The 20337-nt window shown below is 42.0% G+C and overlaps 1 protein-coding gene and 1 long non-coding RNA gene across 2 annotated transcripts; one reads left to right on the top strand and one right to left on the bottom strand.

Moving 5' to 3' along the window:
- Positions 1 to 5913: 5913 nt before the first annotated feature.
- Positions 5914 to 6554, top strand: LOC130113640 (uncharacterized). The gene is made up of 3 exons (XR_008810345.1): positions 5914 to 6025; positions 6205 to 6296; positions 6397 to 6554. It is a non-coding gene; the product is annotated as an uncharacterized LOC130113640 (long non-coding RNA).
- Positions 6555 to 14915: 8361 nt separating this feature from the next.
- Positions 14916 to 20079, bottom strand: tigara (TP53 induced glycolysis regulatory phosphatase a). Its single transcript, XM_056282180.1, has 6 exons — positions 19970 to 20079; positions 18719 to 18756; positions 18420 to 18541; positions 18172 to 18249; positions 17915 to 18025; positions 14916 to 15764 (listed from the first exon to the last, which is right to left on the bottom strand). The coding sequence occupies exons 1-6, from the start codon at positions 20005 to 20007 to the stop codon at positions 15375 to 15377; spliced, it is 777 nt and encodes a 258-aa protein (XP_056138155.1). The 5' UTR covers positions 20008 to 20079; the 3' UTR covers positions 14916 to 15374.
- Positions 20080 to 20337: the final 258 nt, after the last annotated feature.

The following is a 20337-nucleotide window of genomic DNA, read 5'->3' as shown; positions in this document are numbered from 1 at the left end:
CAACATTCTCAAAGCAAACATCACATCTATGGTGCTGTTTCGTGGCATGAAACCATACTGCTGCTCGCTAATCATCACCTCTCCTCTTAACCTAGCTTCTATTACTCTTTCCCATATCTTCATGCTGTGGCTGATCAACTTTATAGCTCTGTAGTTGCTACAGTTCTGCACATCGCCCTTGTTCTTGAAAATCAGTACCAGCATGCTTCTTCTCCACTCCTCAGGCATCCTCTCACTTTCCAAGATTGTGTTAAACAATCTAGTTAAAAACTCCACTGCCATCTCTCCTAAACATCTCCATGCCTCCACAGGTATGTCATCAGGACCAACTACCTTTCCACTCTTCATCCTCTTCATAGCTGCCCTCACTTCCTCCTTGCTAATCCACTGCACTTCCTGATTCACGATCCCTACATCATCCAACCTCTCTCTCTCATTTTCTTCATTCACACATATATATACAAACACATACATACATATTACATATATACATATATACATATATACATATATATATATATATATATATATATATACACACACACACACACACACACACATATATCAGTACAGATGCAGGAAAAAAGTTTTAATGCATAGCAGTACAGGTACGAATTAGTTGAGCATTTATAACACCATTGACGGTTTCGAAAAAAAAACTATATATATATATATATATATATATGAACACAGATACAAGGAAAAAAGTTTTAATGCATAGCAGTACAGGCCTGTTTCGCGTGCACTCATCAGCTGCTAAAGATATATATATATATACACTCACTGGCCACTTTATTAGGTACACCTTGCTAGTACCAGGTTGGACCCCCTTTTGCCTTCAGAACTGCCTTAATCCTTCGTGGCATAGATTCAACAAGGTACTGGAAACATTCCTCAGAGAGTTTGGTCCATATTGACATGATAGCATCACGCAGTTGCTGCAGATTTGTCGGCTGCACATCCATGATGCGAATCTCCCGGTCCACCACATCCCAAAGGTGCTCTATTGGATTGAGATCTGGTGACTGTGGAGGCCATTTGAGTATAGTGAACTCATTGTCATGTTCAAGAAACCAGTCTGAGATGATTCGAGCTTTATGACATGGCGCGTTATCCTGCTGGAAGTAGCCATCAGAAGATGGGAACACTGTGGTCATAAAGGGATGGACATGGTAAGCAACAATACTCAGGTAGGCTGTGGCGTTGACATGATGCTCAATTGGTACTAAGGGGCCCAAAGTGTGCCAAGAAAATATCCCCCACACCATTACACCACCACCACCAGCCTGAACCGTTGATACAAGGCAGGATGGATCCGTGCTTTCATGTTGTTGACGCCAAATTCTGACCCTACCATCCGAATGTCGCAGCTGAAATCGAGACTCATCAGACCAGGCAACGTTTTTCCAATCTTCTATTGTCCAATTTTGGTGAGCCTGTGCGAATTGTAGCCTCAGTTTCCTGCTCTTAGCTGACAGGAGTGGCATCCGGTGTGGTCTTCTGCTGCTGTAGCCCATCTGCCTCAAGGTTCAACGTGTTGTGCGTTCAGAGATGCTCTTCTGCATACCTCGATTGTAATGAGTGGTTATTTGAGTTACTGTTGCCTTTCTATCAGCTGGAACCAGTCTGGCCATTCTCCTCTGACCTCTGGCATCAACAAGGCATTTTCGCCCACAGAACTGCCGCTCACTGGATATTTTCTCTTTTTCAGACCATTCTCTGTAAACCCTAGAGATGGTTGTGCATGAAAATCCCAGTAGATCAGCAGTTTCTGAAATACTCAGACCAGCCCGTCTGGCACCAACAACCATGCCACGTTCAAAGTCACTTAAATCACCTTTCTTCCCCATTCTGATGCTCGGTTTGAACTGCAGCAGATCGTCTTGACCATGTCTACATGCCTAAATGCATTGAGTTGCTGCCATGTGATTGGCTGATTAGAAATTTGCGTTAACGAGCAGTTGGACAGGTGTGCCTAATAAAGTGGCCGGTGAATGTATATACACACACACACACACACACACTACTACTTTCGGCTACTTCCATTAGGGGTCGCAACAGCAGATCATCCATTTCCATTTCTTCCTGTCTTCTGCATCTTCCTCTGTCACATCAGCCACCTGCACGTCCTCCCCCATCACATCCATAAACCTCCTCTTTGGCCTTCCTCTTTTCCTCTCCCCTGGCAGCTCCATATTCAGCATCCTTCTCCCAATATACCCAGCATCTCTCCTCCACACATGTCCAAGCCATCTCAATCTTGCCTCTCTTGCGGTGTCTCCAAACCGTCCAACTTGAGCGGTGGTGATGCCCTTTCAACCACGGCATCACCAATGGGGATGGGTAGGTGTCCACCTCCCTGCTATCTCCTGTAGTCCATGATCATTTCCTTTGTTTCGCTGACATTGAGAGAGAGGTTGCTGTCCTGGCACCAGCTGGTTAGTGCCTTCCCCTCCTCTCTGTAGGCCACCTCATTGTTGTCTGTGATGAGGCCCAGGATGGTCGTGTGGTCATGACATTTGAGCTGTGCTTAGCATCACAGTTGTAGGTGAACAGGACAGGACGTACAGGCAGGGGCTGAGCACACAGCCCTGTGGTGCACCTGTGTTGAGGGTCAGCGAGGAAGAGGTGTGGTTTCCGATTCTCACAACCTTGGGCCAGCTCATCAGGAAGTCGAAGATCCATCTGCAGATGGAGGTGTCCAGTCAAAGATTGACTAACTTGGTGATGAGCTTTGAGAGAATGATGGTATTGAATGACAAGCTGTAATCAATGAAGAGCAGTCATATGTCATATGAAGAGCATATGAAGTCATATGAAGAGCAATCAATGAAGAGCAGCCACCTTTATCCAGGTGGGTGAGCACAGTGTGTGTTGCCAAGGCGATGGCATCATCCATAGCCCTGTTTGGTCTGTATGCAAACTGGAGAGGGACTAAGGTGTCAGGAAGGGAGGAGAGCAGATGTGGGTTTTGACTAGCCGCTCTAAGCACTTCATGATGAGTGATGTCAGTGCAACAGGGTGGTAGTCGCTTAAACAGGAGGCCATTGACTTCTTGAGGACAGGAACGATGGTGATTGCTTTAAGGAAGTGGGGACCACAGACTGAATCAGGGAGAGGTTGAAGATGTTGGTGAACACCTCTGCCAGTTGATCAGAGCACACCCTGAGAGCCCGGCCTGGGGTACTGTCCAGCCCCAGAGCTTTGCAGGGATTGACACTTTTGAAGGATTGTCTCACGTTGTCCATTGTTAGGGTCAATGTGGCAGCTTCCTGTCCACAGGTGGACATGTGGCGAGCACTGTGTTGTCCACATCAAACCGAGCATAAAAGGTATTGAGCTCATGTGAGATGATGCGGTGGGCTGAACAATGCTCCTGTTTTTCCTTTTATAGTCTGTGACGCAGCGTAATCCACTCCGCATGCATCTGGGGTCAGAGCTGTAATTAGACTCCACTTTGGCTCTGTCGTCCCCCTTGGCATTCCTGATGGACTTCTGGTGGTCATATCTGGTTGCTTTGTAGGCATCAGGGTCCCTGAGTTGAAGGTGGTGGTCCACGCTCTGAGTTTACAGCGGATTTCCCATCTGACCTAGGGTTTCTGGTTGGGTAAATGCAGACAGTGGTTTTGGAACAGCGTCATCAATGCACTTACTAATATAAGCTGTGACAGAGCTGTGTATCCATTAATGTTGCAATCAGTTGCATCCTCAAACATCTCAAAGCAGTCCTGTAAGACACCCTCAACTACAGTGTTCCATTCGTAAATGACCCTGACAATCGGTTTTTCCTGTTTCAGTTTCTGCCTATATATGTGGGGAGGAGTAGGATGGAGCAGTGGTCTGCCTTTCCAAAAGCAGGGCAGGTGAGGGGCTTCTAGCAGTCTCTGGATAGGGTCTAACAGTGGTCTAGAGTCTGCTCACCTCTGGTGGACACAGCCTCTGGGTGTAAGTTCTCTAGTCCATTTACAATTATACAGCTTGTCCAGGGTTAATGATTTATCAGCCTGTGGGGGATGTAAACAACTGTGAGGAGGACTGAGCTGAACTTGGGGAAGGTAGAAGGGCCCAACTTTGATGGTCAGCAAATCCGAAACCGGGGAACAGTGCATTTTTAAGACACAGACATCAGTGGCCTACGCATCAGTTCTTGTAGTCAGTGTGTTGGATGCAGGAGAAATAGGCAAGAGTAAAGACTTGAGCGACTTTGACAAGGGCTAAATTGTTATGGCCAGACGACTGGGTCAGAGCCTCTTTGAAATGGTAAGACTTGTGGGGTGGTCCCGGTCAACCACTGGCGACAGGGTGTTTGGTGCCCAAGGCGCATCGATGCGCAAGGGCAACGAAGGCTATCCCATCTGGTCCAAACTGACAGAAGGTCTACTGTGGCACAAACCACAGAAAATTTTAATGATGGTTATGGGAGGAATGTGGCACAACAATCTGCTGTGTATGGGGCTGCATAGCAGCAGACCGGTCAGGGTGCCCATGATGAACCCTGTCAGCCACTGAAAGCTCCAAAATGGTCAGGCGAGTGTCGGAAATGGACCTTGGAGCAGTGGAAGAGGGTCTCCTGGTCCGATGAGTCCCATTTTCTTTTAGATCACGTGGATGGCTGTGTACACGTGTGCTGTTTACTTGGGGAAGTGATGGCACCAGGACGCACTGTGGGAAGACAATAAGCCGGTGGAGGGAATGTGATGTTCTGGGCAATGTTCTGCTGGGAAACCCTGGGTCTGGCCATTCATATAGATGTCAATTTGACACATGCCACCTAGTTAAACAAGGTACACCACCTCATGGCAATAGTATTCCCTGATGGCAGTGGCCTCTTTCCCTAGGATAATGCATCCTGCCACACTGTACGCATTGTTCAGGAGTGGTTTGGGGAACACGATGAAGTGTCCAACGTGGTCTCCAAACTCTCCAGATCTCAAGCCTATTGAGAATCTGTGGGATGTGCTGGACCAACAAGTCCAATCCACAGCAACTCCACCTTGGAATTTACAGGACTTGAAGGATCTACTACTAATGTTTTGGTGCCAGATACCACAGGACACCTTCAGGGGTCTTGTAGAGTCAATGCCTTGGCCAGTCGGTGGTGTTGTGGATGCACACAGAGGGCCAACAACATATTAGGCAGGTGGCCATATTTTTTTTTGGCTCATAAGTGTAATTGTCTCTGTGCATGCACCTCTGTGCATTTCCTCCCTAGGAGATAATGTTCTTCCTTCATTTTGAGCAAACATCCTCAAGGATGAACAGACTTTGTCACTCAAGTTCCTGCCATGTTTCACAACAATAATTCCTTTGCCACAGTTGCCGAAATTTAAGTTTAATTTAATAATTTAATTTAATCTTATCTAATCTAATTTAATTTGATTCAATAAATGTAAGTTTAAAGTGTGGCAGCCAAAATGACGGGTAATTTACTGCTCAGCAAGTCTATAAAGCACACAATCCTTAACGTAATTAGACGATAATTTCTTTATCATTTTAAGGATTAGATTTTTGGGGTGACACCTAGTTTCAACATGCTTTGTATCTTTGATTTGCATTTTCTTTCTTTTGGAAATGAACCATTAACCAGAACCATCCTGACAGAAAAAAAAGAGGTGTGGACGAGACACAAGGGGACCCATATCTACTAAAAAAAAACAAAAACAGGTAGACTTGCTGAAATATTGGTAAATAAGTTAGCCAACTTATTAACCCTCTGTTTAAATAGACCTGTTGGACTTTCTCCTCCTCTAGTTGCTGCCCACTCAGTATAGTGTGAACACTTGTACTTTATTGTGCAACTGGGCATCTCCACTGATCATGCAGCTAGCTTTCATTGGACTAATGCTGACTGCCATGCATCTGTCTATATTGGTGAGTTGTATGTCTGGAATCTCAGAACCAAATCTCCTGCATCAGTGGCAACACCTTGGCAAAGTCAAGCAACTTCGAGGGTTCACGGCTGCAGGACGTTTCTCTATGGAAATAAATGGACGAACGAGGAAAATGATGACCACTAACTTTTTGAGTAAGTTCGTCCTTTTTTTTTGTTTTTTTGTTTTTTTAAAGAAAGCTTATTGAAACATTATGCAGCCAATTTTTGCCAAATGTACCTAAATGTTTCGACATAAGATTTCTTCACTTGCAAACACAAGTCATATAATGACATTTTTTTAACATGATTTTCTTGCAATCATTTTTTGCCAGTGGGAACGGGGAAAATCAACCATGTGTCAATATTCGACATGAGAAGAAGACAGTATCTGTGTACTAATTTAAAGGGAGATCTGTTTAATTCCGTAAGTATTCCTCAGTTGTGGTTCACGTAAGCAAAATTTGTTTCAAAGTAAAGCAATCATTTGAGACCATTTTGCATTTATCTGTCTTTTTACCAAACAGAGGGAGAGGTACAGAGAAGGATGTATTTACAAGCGTATCTGGTTAGACCCAAAGAAGAACTGTTATATCCTCTACTCCTCCAGCAGTGGCCGGCTGCTTATGATTGGGGGGTATGACATCTGTACAGCTCACCACAAGTCACCTAAACCTTCCTCTGTCCTAACGGAGAGACTCCTGCATCCAAGGGTGAGCAGGCAGAGGAGGAATGAGCAGGTGAACCCTTCTGATCCATTAAGATCTGAGTCACTACCCAATAATCCCGCCAAAGATCAACAGGAACTGGATCATGGCCAGACAGATCAAGACCAGACCGGTGCTGTTTCCAAACAGACCATCACCTCCTGTGATGATCCGCTGCGAGTGTTACATTCCAATGCACCAGTCAGTCCAGTTAAGACGAACATTGCAGACCGGGCAGAGCAAGACTAACACTCAGGTTTGAATGTAAATGCATGAGTGAGTAAATTTTTTTTTTTGAAAACTCACTTTTTCTTCTGACTGCATAGATTGGAATAGTTTTCTTATAGTCAACACTTTGCTTTTGAGGACTGTGCAGAGTTAATGGGAAGTTAAGCATGGAAAAAGGTTGTTCACGCCAGGCTCAAACAAAGAAAAAACACTGTAATCAGATCAAGTGTGAGAAAATGTATTGTCAATAGCTGTATTGTCAAAGTGACAATAACCGGTACATTCTGGGACTGAGCAAATTTAAGTTTTGCCCTGGAACCAGGGCTCATTCAATACATACTCCATACAATACAATTCATACTTCTTATCTCGGTCATACCCACAACTGCAGGTCCTGATCCAAAGTTTGAGAAAGTATGATCTCATCTGATACAGAAAGATGAATATAGGGAAAATGCTCAAAACAACTGTGACCTCTGGTGACTATCCATTACACAAGTTCATTGGTGCACTTTGAGATTTTTACTTGGAATTTTGGACTGTTTCGGGGAAATTTGTATTTTCTCTGATAAGGATGAAAGTCCGATTAGACCATTAAATCTCTAATAGTTGATTGAGATTACATTTCAATAAGGCACTACCAAAATTGTTTTAGAATAACTGCAGAGATGTTTTTTTTTTTTACACAGACAGGCTGCAGGTATTACGTCATTGTTTCTTATCATACAACAAATTACACAGATCCCCTGTTTGACTAGCATGTGACGGACAGTTTGTCAACCTTAAATGTTACTCTAACATTTTGGTTGAAGTATGGTTGAACCAGTGCCCTGCTGTCCTTTCACCTCTTTCACCTTGGTTAAATTTTAAACTGGTTTGGCATTAGACCACATGTGGCAATGCCTGTTTTGCAGCTGCAAGCATTTATAAGCTGCAGGTAATTCTGTTTTATGAAGACATTTGATGATGAAGATATTGCATAAAAAGTCCTGTGGAACTACATTGCAATTTTTTTTACCTTTATAAAAGGCGGAAAAAGAGCAAAGGCTACACATATACACTTCTCATGCATGTTTATCTGCAAAATATTTATGAGCATTAACACCAATAAGCATGATTTGCTGAAGAGTGTGCAGTTATTTTTTTCCTCAAATAGGTCTTCATTTGTTTGTTAATGACGGTTTAAGTCATGTCATGCCTGTTATCATCGGTGCAATTGTGTGATAAAATGCAAAACATTTAATGGGACAAAAATCCACCATTGTGTCACTGTTCACTATTGTGTTTGTTACTTAGACAATTCATCTGTCATTTGCAGCAAGATCAAATTATGTCAGGTGCAGGACACCGATAACCACAGCAATGAGGAGCACATATTTATTTATTGAAAAGTGTCAAATGAAGTCACAGTCATAGCCTATTGTGTTGTTATTTATATGTTTAATGTTTTATTATTCCTCCTGTGACACAATAAATGCTAACTTTTGAGTGGGCTGACCGTTTCATTAACCGATGTACACATTAATGATGCCCCTGCAAAAACTGCCTGTGTCTGTGTGTGTGTGTGTGTGTATATACAATTATATATATATATAATTTCGTTAAAAGAAACACTCAACTGTAGGAAAAGTGCTCAACAAATAAGAAGCAAAATAATTCAGTGATTCAAGTAAATTCTTTATGAGATAGTACAAGCCTGTTTCGTGCTGTAATGAGCTGATGATTGCTTACGGCATGAAACAGGCTTTTACTGTCTCATAAAGAATTAAAGAATTTACTTGACTCACTGGATATATATAAGATCCAGCTAGTCAAGTAAATTCTCTATAAGACAGTACAAGCCTGTTCCATGCTATAAGCAATCAACAGCTGATGATTGCTTATAGCATGAAACGGGCTTGTATTGTCTTATAGAGAATTTACTTGACTAACTGGATTATTTTGCTCATTTGTTGAGCACTATCCCTACCGTTGAGTATATCTTTTAACAAAGTTATATATATATATATATATATATATATATATATATATATATATATATATATATATATATATATATATATATATATATATATATATATATACACTACCGTTCAAAAGTTTGGGATCACCCAAACAATTTTGTGTTTTCCATGAAAAGTCACACTTATTCACCACCATATGTTGTGAAATGAATAGAAAATAGAGTCAAGACATTGACAAGGTTAGAAATAATGATTTGTATTTGAAATAAGATTTTTTTTACATCAAACTTTGCTTTCGTCAAAGAATCCTCCATTTGCAGCAATTACAGCATTGCAGACCTTTGGCATTCTAGCTGTTAATTTGTTGAGGTAATCTGGAGGAATTGCACCCCACGCTTCCAGAAGCAGCTCCCACAAGTTGGATTGGTTGGATGGGCACTTCTTGCGTACCATACGGTCAAGCTGCTCCCACAACAGCTCAATGGGGTTCAGATCTGGTGACTGCGCTGGCCACTCCATTACCGATAGAATACCAGCTGCCTGCTTCTGCTCTAAATAGTTCTTGCACAATTTGGAGGTGTGTTTAGGGTCATTGTCCTGTTGTAGGATGAAATTGGCTCCAATCAAGCGCTGTCCACTGGGTATGGCATGGCGTTGCAAAATGGAGTGATAGCCTTCCTTATTCAGAATCCCTTTTACCCTGTACAAATCTCCCACCTTACCAGCACCAAAGCAACCCCAGACCATCACATTACCTCCACCATGCTTAACAGATGGCGTCAGGCATTCTTCCAGCATCTTTTCATTTGTTCTGCGTCTCACAAACGTTCTTCTTTGTGATCCAAACACCTCAAACTTGGATTCATCCGTCCACAACACTTTTTTCCAGTCTTCCTCTGTCCAATGTCTGTGTTCTTTTGCCCATCTTAATCTTTTTCTTTTATTGGTCAGTCTCAGATATGGCTTTTTCTTTGCCACTCTGCCCTGAAGCCCAGAATCCCGCAGCCACCTCTTCACTGTAGATGTTGACACTGGTGTTTTGCGGGTACTATTTAATGAAGATGCCAGTTGTGGACCTGTGAGGCGTCTGTTTCTCAAACTAGAGACTCTAATGTACTTATCTTCTTGCTCAGTTGTGCAACGCGGCCTCCCACTTCTTTTTCTACTCTGGTTAGAGCCTGTTTGTGCTGTCCTCTGAAGGGAGTAGTACACACCGGTGTAGGAAATCTTCAATTTCTTAGCAATTTCTCGCATGGAATAGCCTTCATTTCTAAGAACAAGAATAGACTGTCGAGTTTCAGATGAAAGTTCTCTTTTTCTGGCCATTTTGAGCATTTAATTGACCCCACAAATGTGATGCTCCAGAAACTCAATCTGCTCAAAGGAAGGTCAGTTTTGTAGCTTCTGTAACGAGCTAAACTGTTTTCAGATGTGTGAACATGATTGCACAAGGGTTTTCTAATCATCAATTAGCCTTCTGAGCCAGTGAGCAAACACATTGTACCATTAGAACACTGGAGTGATAGTTGCTTGAAATGGGCCTCTATACACCTATGTAGATATTGCACCAAAAACCAGACATTTGCAGCTAGAATAGTCATTTACCACATTAGCAATGTATAGAGTGTATTTCTTTAAAGTTAAGACTAGTTTAAAGTTATCTTCATTGAAAAGTACAGTGCTTTTCCTTCAAAAATATGGACATTTCAATGTGATCCCAAACTTTTGAACGGTAGTGTATATGGAGCGTTTTTTTTCCGAAACCGTCAATGGTGTTGTTATAAGTGCTCAACTAATGAGGAGCGGTATATATATATATATATATATATATATGAATAGATCCTTTATTGTCATTTATGAAATTTTGTGCTAGGTTTTTATCATATTTGGCCATTTACATTTACTGAAAAAATGAAAACGTAGTCACAGAACCAGTTGTTCTCGAAGAAATTTGCAGTTTTCTCTTCATTCTTATTCATGCTAATTAGTATAGAGTTTGGCAGCGCACCGATCAGCCAAAACATTAAAACCACCTGAGGCCACTGCCATCAGGGAATACCGTTGCCATGAAGGGGTGTACTTGGTCTATAACGATGTTTAGGTTAGGTAGGTGTTACGTGTCAAAGTAACATCCACATGAATGCCAGGACACAAGGTTTCCCAGCAGAACATTGTCCAGAGCATCACGCTGTCTCCACTGGCTTGCTTTCTTCTCATAGTGCATCCTGTTGCCATCCCTTCTCCAGGTAAATGAAACACACGTACCAGGCCAACTTCTTCCATTGCTCCGTGGTCAAGTGTGGACACTCACATGCCCATTGTAGGTGCTTTTGGTGGTGGACAGAGGTCAACAGGGGCACTCTGACCGGTCTGCAGCTACACTGCCCCATACACAGCAAGCTGTGATGCACTGCATTATGACAGCTGTCTATCAAAGCCAGCATTAACTTTTTCAGCAATTTGAGCTACAGTAGCTCTTCTGTGGGGTCAGACCAGACGGGCTAGCCTTTGCTCCCCACATGCATCAGTGAGCCTTGGATGCCCATGACCCTGTCACTGGTTCACCAGTTGTCCTTCCTTGGACCACTTTTGGTTGGTACTGACCACTGCATACCAGGAATACTCCACAAGACCTGCCGTTTTGGAGATGCTCTGACTCAGATGTCTAGCCATCACAATTTGGCCCTTGTCAGTTCCTCAGATCCTTATGCTTGCCCATTTTTCCTGCTTCCAACACATCAACTTCAAGAACTGACTGTTAACTTGATGCCTAATATATCCCACCACTTGACAGCTGCCTTTATAACAAGATGTTATTCACTTACAGTGGTGCTTGAAAGTTTGTGAACCCTTCAGAATTTTCTATATTTCTTCATAAATATGACCTAAAACATCATCAAAGTTTCACACAAGTCCTAAAAGTAGATAAAGAGAACCCAATTAAACAAATGAGACAAAGCTATTATACTCGGTCATTTATTTATTGAGGAAAATGATCCAGTATTACATATCTGTGAGTGGCAAAAGTATGTGAACCTCTAGGATTAGCAGTTAATTTGAAGGTGAAATTACATAGAGTAAGGTGTTTTCAATCAATAGGATAACAATCAGGTGTGAGTAGGAGCCCTGTTTTATTTAAAGAACAGGGATCTATCAAAGTCTGATCTTCACAACACATGTTTGTGGAAGTGTATCATGGCAAGAACAAAGGAGATTCTTGAGGACCTCAGAAAAAGCGTTGATGCTCATCAGGCTGGAAAAGGTTACAAAACCATCTGTAGAGTTTGGACTCCACCAATCCACAGTCAGACAGATTGTGTACAAATGGAGGAAATTCAAGACCATTGTTACCCTCCTCAGGCGTGGTCGACCATCAAAGATCACTCCAAGAGCAAGGCATGTAATAGTCGGCCAGGTCACAAAGGAACCCAGGGTAACTTCTAAGCCTCTCTCACGTTGGCTAATGTTAAAGTTGAGTCCACCATCAGGAGAACAATGAACAACAATGGTGTGCATGGCAGGGTTGCAAGGAGAAAGCCACTGCTCTCCAAAAAGAGCATTGCTGCCCGTCTGCAGTTTGCTAAAGATCACGTGGACAAGCCAGAAGGCTATTGGAAAAATGTTTTGACGGATGAGACCAAAATAGAACTTTTTGGTTTAAATGAGAAGCGTTATGTTTGGAGAAAGGAAAACACTGCATTCCAGCATAAAAACCTTATCCCATCCGTGAAACATGGTGGTGGTAGTGTTTGGGCCTGTTTTGCTGCATCTGGGCCAGGACGGCTTGCCATCATTGATGGAACAATTAATTCTGAATTATACCAGCGAATTCTTAAAGATAGACTGACATGCCCTTTCTGAACACATTTTTTAACATTGGGAGTTTGAATCATAACCAAAAATAGGTGTGGTTTTTATGAATTCAAATCTATAGGCTACTGTCTTCCTGGGTGGGTGGGGCTCGGTACCGCCCGTCACTTGCCGTAGGAAAAAAATGAGAAATTCAGTGGCGCCAGGATTTGAATCACTGAGATGTATGGATAAATAGATAGACAGATAGATGGATAGATAGATAGATAGACAGATAGATAGCAACAGGTCGTAGGAAGATCGATAATAAAGTCTCATAGCACAAACTCGAGCCAAGTAGCTAGCAGGAGGGGGTGAAAGAACGGCTTCTCCGCAGTTTTATAGCATCTCGCTACGGACACACCCTCTATGCAAATTGACTGGTGTCTACGTATCCATTGGCACAATTTGTCATTGGACACCATCTACAGTCAGTCACAGATCTCTCTCGAGTGGCCGCAGATGCGCTGTTTTGGCCACTGAATTTCTCTGTGGTCACATTCCAACTCGGAACATAGCCTATCAATAGGAATTTTCAGATTTTGATGTCATTATCATTTTAAGGAAAGTGTCAGGACATCTGTCCGTGAACTGAATCTCAAGAGAACGTGGGTCATGCAGCAAGACAACGACCTCAAGCACACAAGTCGTTCTACCAAAGAATGGTTACAGAAGAATACAGTTAATGTTTTGGAATGGCCAAGTCAAAGTCCTGACCTTAATCCTATCAAAATGTTGTGGAAGGACCTGAAGCGAGCAGTTCATGTGAGGAAACCCACTAACATCCCAGAGTTGAAGCGGTTCTGTATGGAGGAATGGGCTAAAATTCCTCCAAGCCAATGTGCAGGTCTGATCAACAGTTACCAGAAACATTTAGTTGCAGTTATTGCTGCACAAGGGGGGTCACACCAGATACTGAAAGCAAAGGTTCACATACTTTTGCCACTACAGATATGTAATATTGGATCATTTTCCTCAATAAATAAATGACAAAGTTTTGTCTAATTTGTTTAATGGGGTTCTCTTTATCTACTTTTAGGACTTGTGTGAAAATCTGATGATGTTTTAGGTCATATTTATGCAGAAATATAGAAAATTCTAAAGGGTTCACAAACTTTCAAGCACCACTGTACCTGTCTGTGGTTTCAATGTTTTGGCCAATCGCTGTATATCTACTAGCACTTCATGGTAAGTGATGCCATTTAACATTTGCTTAATCTCAATGTGATAGCATTTTATGAGTATACACATGTCACCAGGGCTTCCTCCACTGATGGTTCATTGAATTAGACCAGCAAGAACCCCAAGGCACCTCACCAGTGGATTATGATGCCTTCGGCAGTCCATCAAATTTGGACTGGATTGGATTATGATATCCAGTGGATTATGATATCCAGTAACCGACACATTTCTCACCAATTCAGCACAGCTGTGCCACTGCTACCTCGGGCTTACATGACCATCAATCACCTAAATCACCAACATCCACCTTAATATCTCCAAAAATTCCAGTATATTTACCCAGAATCCACCAAATATACAGCCACTCTCCCAAATACACAATACAACAATGCTATGTTACCAGAGGGGGAATGGACAGAGGAGGGGGGGGGGTGGGCATGAGTGTGTGTAGCTCTGCATACGTATATGTGGATGTGATCATGGACAGAGTGTGTAGCAGGATATTTAGTCTTTCTTGGGTAAGATTAAGGATTAGGGATTGGGTGTAATCCTAATTTGTTACAAACCTTTCTGGGAAAGGGACTAATGTTTGTCTCAGTGTGTGAGAGCACATATAACAAACATGTTGACATACCACCAAACAACACAACTCGGAGCACATTTTACCATCCACAGACAAATGATTACTACACATCCACATGTGCTACGCTAACTAAATGTTAACCAACTAGTTGGTACTAACAGTATATAGAATTATATTTCATAAATGTTGCAGAGACTTGGCATGCATGTGGCCTTGTTGACCATAGTGTTAACTGACAACACTGAGAAAGTCACTGATTTGCAAAAAGTCAACACAGGCGGATTACTGCTGTGTGTCCCTATAGACCATTTATAAACTCTCGGAGGATAATAATAGAAACAGAGACTTGTTAGTAAAAATGCCGCCCACGTTTACAGTAATCATCAGCCAGAATGACAGAGATGATGACAGTTCACCGCAAGAGCAACTGTTCATCTGAGATGAAGTAAAAATGCAGAATTTAAACAGCAAAGACAATCACACACATTCAATAGGCCAAAGTATGAAAAATCCGGAGACTAATGCACTGCGCTTTAATTCTCAGCAAAGTTTATTGTTCATCTTTTAAAGAGGCAACAGTTATTCTTAAATATTGCCCTTTGATTGTACAAAGAACATAGTAATCCAGTGTTTTCTGTCATTAACTACATTTTGTGATTTGATAATGTATCCAATGGATAAAAAAATTTGACTACTTGGTGTGTGTATACATGGAATGGCAAAAAAAAAAAATTAAATTGACAATTTGGATATTTTATATGGCTTATGGACAAGTGGTATAAATACCTGAGCAAAACAAAGTATGGTACAATTACCACTGTCATGCGTAAATTCAAAATCAGACAAATAAATACAGATAAACTTTTGCATTGACTGTAAACTTCATTTCACTGACGAGTCTGCATAACTGTCCATTTTCCACCTCAAACTTCCTTCTCCTCCTCTTCAACTGCTCATCACAGTCTTATATGACCCCCTAGCTCCATCTACACCTATTCTTTAACATGGTCTCCCCTGTGAACAAACACAGAGTGGATCCTGGAGAACTTGACCATGTCTCCCTCTTTCTTCACAGTTAACACAAACCGGCATAGGCCCGTGTTGGGACACAAGGAGAACATATGTGCTTCATCGGAACCCAGCGGTAGGGGACACTGCAGCTCCTCCACAAAGTAGCGCAACGTCACGCGTATGAGGGCCCCGTGGCTGACCACCAGGGCATGGACAGGGATGCTCTTGACCCCATCGTCCGCCTTCCCCTCCAAAGGAGACATTTCTGGTTCAGCAGATGTGGAGGTTTCATTCTGCCCCTTGTCATGCAAGTGGTCGGCGGCCATTCGCTGGAACATGAGTTGTAGGAACTCTTTGACCCGCTCCTTCACCTAAACAGAACAAACAGCTCACTGAAAAACGACATGCAGCGTCATCTGTCTTTATTAAATGTAGTTGTGGACTAACGTTAAAACCACAGCATGACCAAAATAATACAACACGGCCCAACACCTGACCATCCTTTTACCCAGACCAAATAGGATTGAACCAGTTTAATCCTGCTATGACCACCTGCAACTTGCTTAGGACAGTTGGGAAGGAGGTGAGGAGCTTTCTTTGGTTGGGGCCCCTCAGCTGTCCTCAGGCAGTTACGTGACATGTATTCATACCTCACTGCATCATCATCCCGTGGCAGTGTGCTGGTCACGTAACAGGTCGGATCATACTGGAAGAGTTAACCTCCAATCCAAAATCTAATGACAGGTGAAGTGTTTCTCAAATAGAACAACCCTCATTTCCGTGCCCCCTCAAACTGACTCCTCTTTCATAGCCTTTAACACAAAACTGTTAGGAGTAGTGACTTTTTAATCATGAGCAGTGACGAATGTGTGACAGCCGAACTGCGCGTACTTTGATCCAACTCATGTCACGCCAAGCAAGCCCAACTTCAGGCTCCGCTAGGTTAGATCCATGAGAAACACAAAGCATGTCGATGCAGAGGAGCCCAGCGATATACCACATCACAGCCTGTCAGAGTCAACGGCTAGCTGAACAGACTGGTGTATGCTGCCATCTAGTGACAATTGTCGTGTATTGCACCAGAAAGATCTGGCGGTATGCATAGTAATTAGGCCTATTTAAAAGAAGAAAAAAAAATGCTCAAAAATCCAGTGTCATTGCCATATTCAGCACTTGAAAATGCAAATTTGCAGTCATTTCAAATCAATATTTGGACATAGCAGTTGGTGTCTACCTTGACAGAAACAAGTGGTGCTTAGGTTAGTTAAGTCAGTTAAAACGCTATCCTTTTTTCCTGTCTCGTTTAACATGTGACCAAGCACAGCCATATGGCAATCAAGGGGATTTATGGCAGTTTCTTTACATTCATTAATATATCACTTATTATTTCCGCCTACTGAAAAGGAGTCAACATCCTTAATTAGGACGCGCAGAATTATCCTGTGACGTGACTCAGTGTTGATTTACATAACATGTACTGACAGACAAGTGTGAAGTATTAATAAGCCTATGAACAGCCATGACATGTTATATGCACATGTGGCATCGTGCAAGGCTGAAAACAATTTATGGTTCTCTATTAAAAGATATATGGATTGAGCAGAGAGGCCTTACCGCTCCAATGAATAAATTGTTAGAACCAAATTTACTATTTTGTCAATCACGTTTTTTTCCACGTCTTTACACCAGATCAAATGTCAGAGAACATAAGCCTGGCTTCCTCTAGATGTTGCAGTGTTTTCTCTCTTGGTACACATCACTCATCACACCAGCTCACAGGCCATCACTGCTACCAATCTGCCTACTATCAAAAAGGTGTGCTGCCAAAAGTACCGTGGGCCTTTTTAACAACAAATAAATCTAAAGATTACAAAAATATTTGAGCCATCCTAAGGTTGAATGCCGTCTTCCTAAGTTCCTAAGTTCATGATCTAACAATAAAGATGTGAATTTCTGTTTATACACATTTTTGACAATGGATTTCATTTTTAGGTATTCAAAAGGCCCTTTATTTCAATATCTGCTTATTTAGGGCAGGCTAACATCAGCTACTTGATAATTTACAACTGCAAATGATCTTACAGTTGACATAACCTTCCTACAAATGCACCTCCAGCTGACATTTAGTGTGTGCAAGCCATTTCAACATGAGATGATTGCATTTTGTAACTTGGCCTGTGTACAGGATGGTGGATGTTGTACAGTTTCCTCTGAATATTACCCACTGAACAACAGCTCATGCAATACTATGCCAACCCAAGTCATAAAATGTCAGAGAGAGAGATATATCCCAGAAGTTGAATCAGTTCATCTGGACCCAACATATAAACATTGTGTCCAGATGAACTGATTCAACTTTCTGGGATTTCCTTAGAGCATGCATCAAGACAGAGCTAGAGAGAGAGAAACGTGTGTGTGTGTGTGTGTTAAACAGTCATACTTGGAGAGACACATTTGAGAAATGGCTGCAAAACAGAGCCTCTCTGAAGTGGGTCTTTCCCGATCACAACCTCCTTCTCACCTGCTCTTGACTCTCCCCCTTTGGGGGGGTGAAATCTTGACACGACTGACCAGCTGCCTTGGCCATGTCCCTCATGTCCTGCACTGGTCGCCCCTCTGCAATCCCAAAGCTCTGAGAAAGGACAACCTATTGAATGTCTGCAAGTGTACATTTAACAGAAAACAACAACTTTGTAAGACCTGTTGCATGCCATCACACACACACACACACACACAGAAAAAAGTAAACTATCATCAAATGAGAAAACTGTCACTCACCCTCTCCTTAAGTGAAGGGTCACACACCATTTCTAGACCACAGCAACTACTGTTGTGTTTCATTATTGTTTCAGCAGTCTGGAACAAGACATACAGGTCCATTCTTTTTATATTGCCTTCAACGATGATGTGGATTACTCATCACATATGGCCTTCTTCCATTTAGAGCAAAGAGCATTTTAACTTGTTTGATATTTTCATGTTTGTCTGCTTAAAGATATGTCAACCAGGAAACCGGAGAATCTCACCTGCTGAGCCCGCAGCATGTCACTGACAAAGACGTTGGTGAACTCGACATCTTTCAGGTACAGGCCTGCCGCCTCTGCCTGCCGCAGCCCTATCTCAGACAAGGGAGAATCTATACCCTGGCCTGGGAACAGTGTGTAGAAGAAGAAGAAGAAGATAAAAACAAGCTTAGGACAGCTAAGCAATCATTACCAGCTTTTTTTTTTAATCATGTTACTTCGTTATTACATGATGCTACTTCATGAGGAAATATAATTTGTCATTGTCATTTGCAAATTTGAGATGTCATGATATACAATACCTTGTAGAAAGCCGTCTTTATTGTACTGTGTTTCTCCACTGCAGGAAAGAAATCATGAGCAATTCAAAAGAAGAGCAACATTCAACTGACAACATTGCTCACATTGTTCAACTCGAGGGCCTATGATCAAATGTTTGTGATTTCATAAAAATGCTTATCGACAGAGGCAAGTGGTTTTCTCTAAAACCTCCTTGTAGTTTTGTGATATGGCATTGAAGGCCACAGGGATGTCACAGAGCCTTTTCTCAGACACTTCACAGGGGAAACTTTTTGTAATGGGCACTAAGAGTCCACACTTGCCCTGTTGGGTGTTTGCAGGCTTGGTTCACTTTTAGCCTCTCAAGGGGAATCAGTATTTTTTTTTGTGCATATGTGAACACACAAAATATATTCAGACCCCTTTGACACAAACCGAACCCAGATCTTCAAGGGAGGTGGTCTGGGGGGCAGTTTGAGTCCACTTCGTGCTCCTAGTGGGTTTTCGCATTGTGAACACAAGGCACATTCAGTTTCTATTGCTGCACCTGTATGGGTCCTTGAGGCTTTATGTAGACAAGATCACCGTAATTAACACAGGAGTGGAAAGCAAAAGTTGGGATATTTAGCTTAACTAACATTCCATCACAAATATTATATTTGTTGCACTTCCACAATACAGAGCATGATTTCTTAATCATTTTGCAGTTTGTATTGGGATTTCTTTCCCTTTATAAATCAAGTCTCATTATACATCTCAGAGACTGACAAGAACGAGACCGACTCTTATTTAAAGAGAGCTAATGCTAATAATCTGAACACCATAAGTCTCTTTTCACCAGTCAGCCCACATTTTGGTCCACTAACTGAGGACTGAGTTTGGTTCGTTTAAAACGGACCATGAAACACCCCCTGCCATTGAGAACCATGATGAGTACTTTGACATTTCTAGGTTGAACGTACGGATCTATCTATTTTGGGTAGGACCTGTCTGACAAATCACAGAAATGTGACACCATTCGAGTGAAACGTTGTCAGTTTGTATGCTACAATCAAACGCGAGAAGTCTAACTTTTCTTTTTGAGCTACAGCCAATATCCCTTTATCCGTTTTAAGCACAAAATTATGACATATAATGTTCTGTCATATCAAAATCTTGGTAGTCCTTGGATCACTAGAGTGACTGTTAGCCTTGTAGGCTACTTGCCAAGTAATCCCAAGCAGCCAAATAACAGAAACCACAAAAGAGACATCTCACAAATCAACTGTACTTACTGTCGGACAATAGTTAGACCAAATGTAAGTTCTGTCATGCTATAAAAACCGACATACAACTTCGAACATGTGATTGCTAGCCCCCCTCACAATCTGTCGTGCTGTCAAATGTTGCACCCCTAATAGAATATGTACCCCCTACATCCGTTGTGACGCGTCACGGGAACAAGCGTGCTTTCTCTTAAAGCTAACATCGATTTTCACGTTTTCATTTCACGGAAGGAAATAGAAAACGGAAACGTAGATTGTTCAGTAAATTTACTTTTTGTTTTTTTAGATCATCAACATGTTTTTTTCAAAAACAAATAACGAGCGTTTTCCCAGTTGTATTTCACCCGCCTTCGCTGCGCTATTTTGTTTGTAAAACA

Source organism: Lampris incognitus, chromosome 6, assembly GCF_029633865.1.
Source record: "Lampris incognitus isolate fLamInc1 chromosome 6, fLamInc1.hap2, whole genome shotgun sequence".
NCBI classification, from domain to species: Eukaryota; Metazoa; Chordata; class Actinopteri; order Lampriformes; family Lampridae; genus Lampris; species Lampris incognitus.
Note: the sequence above shows the minus strand (reverse complement) of the source record. Positions and strands in the feature narration are given on the sequence as shown.

Coding starts and splice junctions, on each gene's coding strand:
- tigara (XM_056282180.1), bottom strand. CDS start 20,007: ATGACAGAACTTACATTTGGTCTAACTATTGTCCGACA. Junction 18,026..18,171: donor ACCCTTCACTTAAGGAGAGG/GTGAGTGACAGT, acceptor GTCCTTTCTCAG/AGCTTTGGGATTGCAGAGGG. Junction 15,765..17,914: donor AGGGGGAGAGTCAAGAGCAG/GTGAGAAGGAGG, acceptor TGTTCTGTTTAG/GTGAAGGAGCGGGTCAAAGA.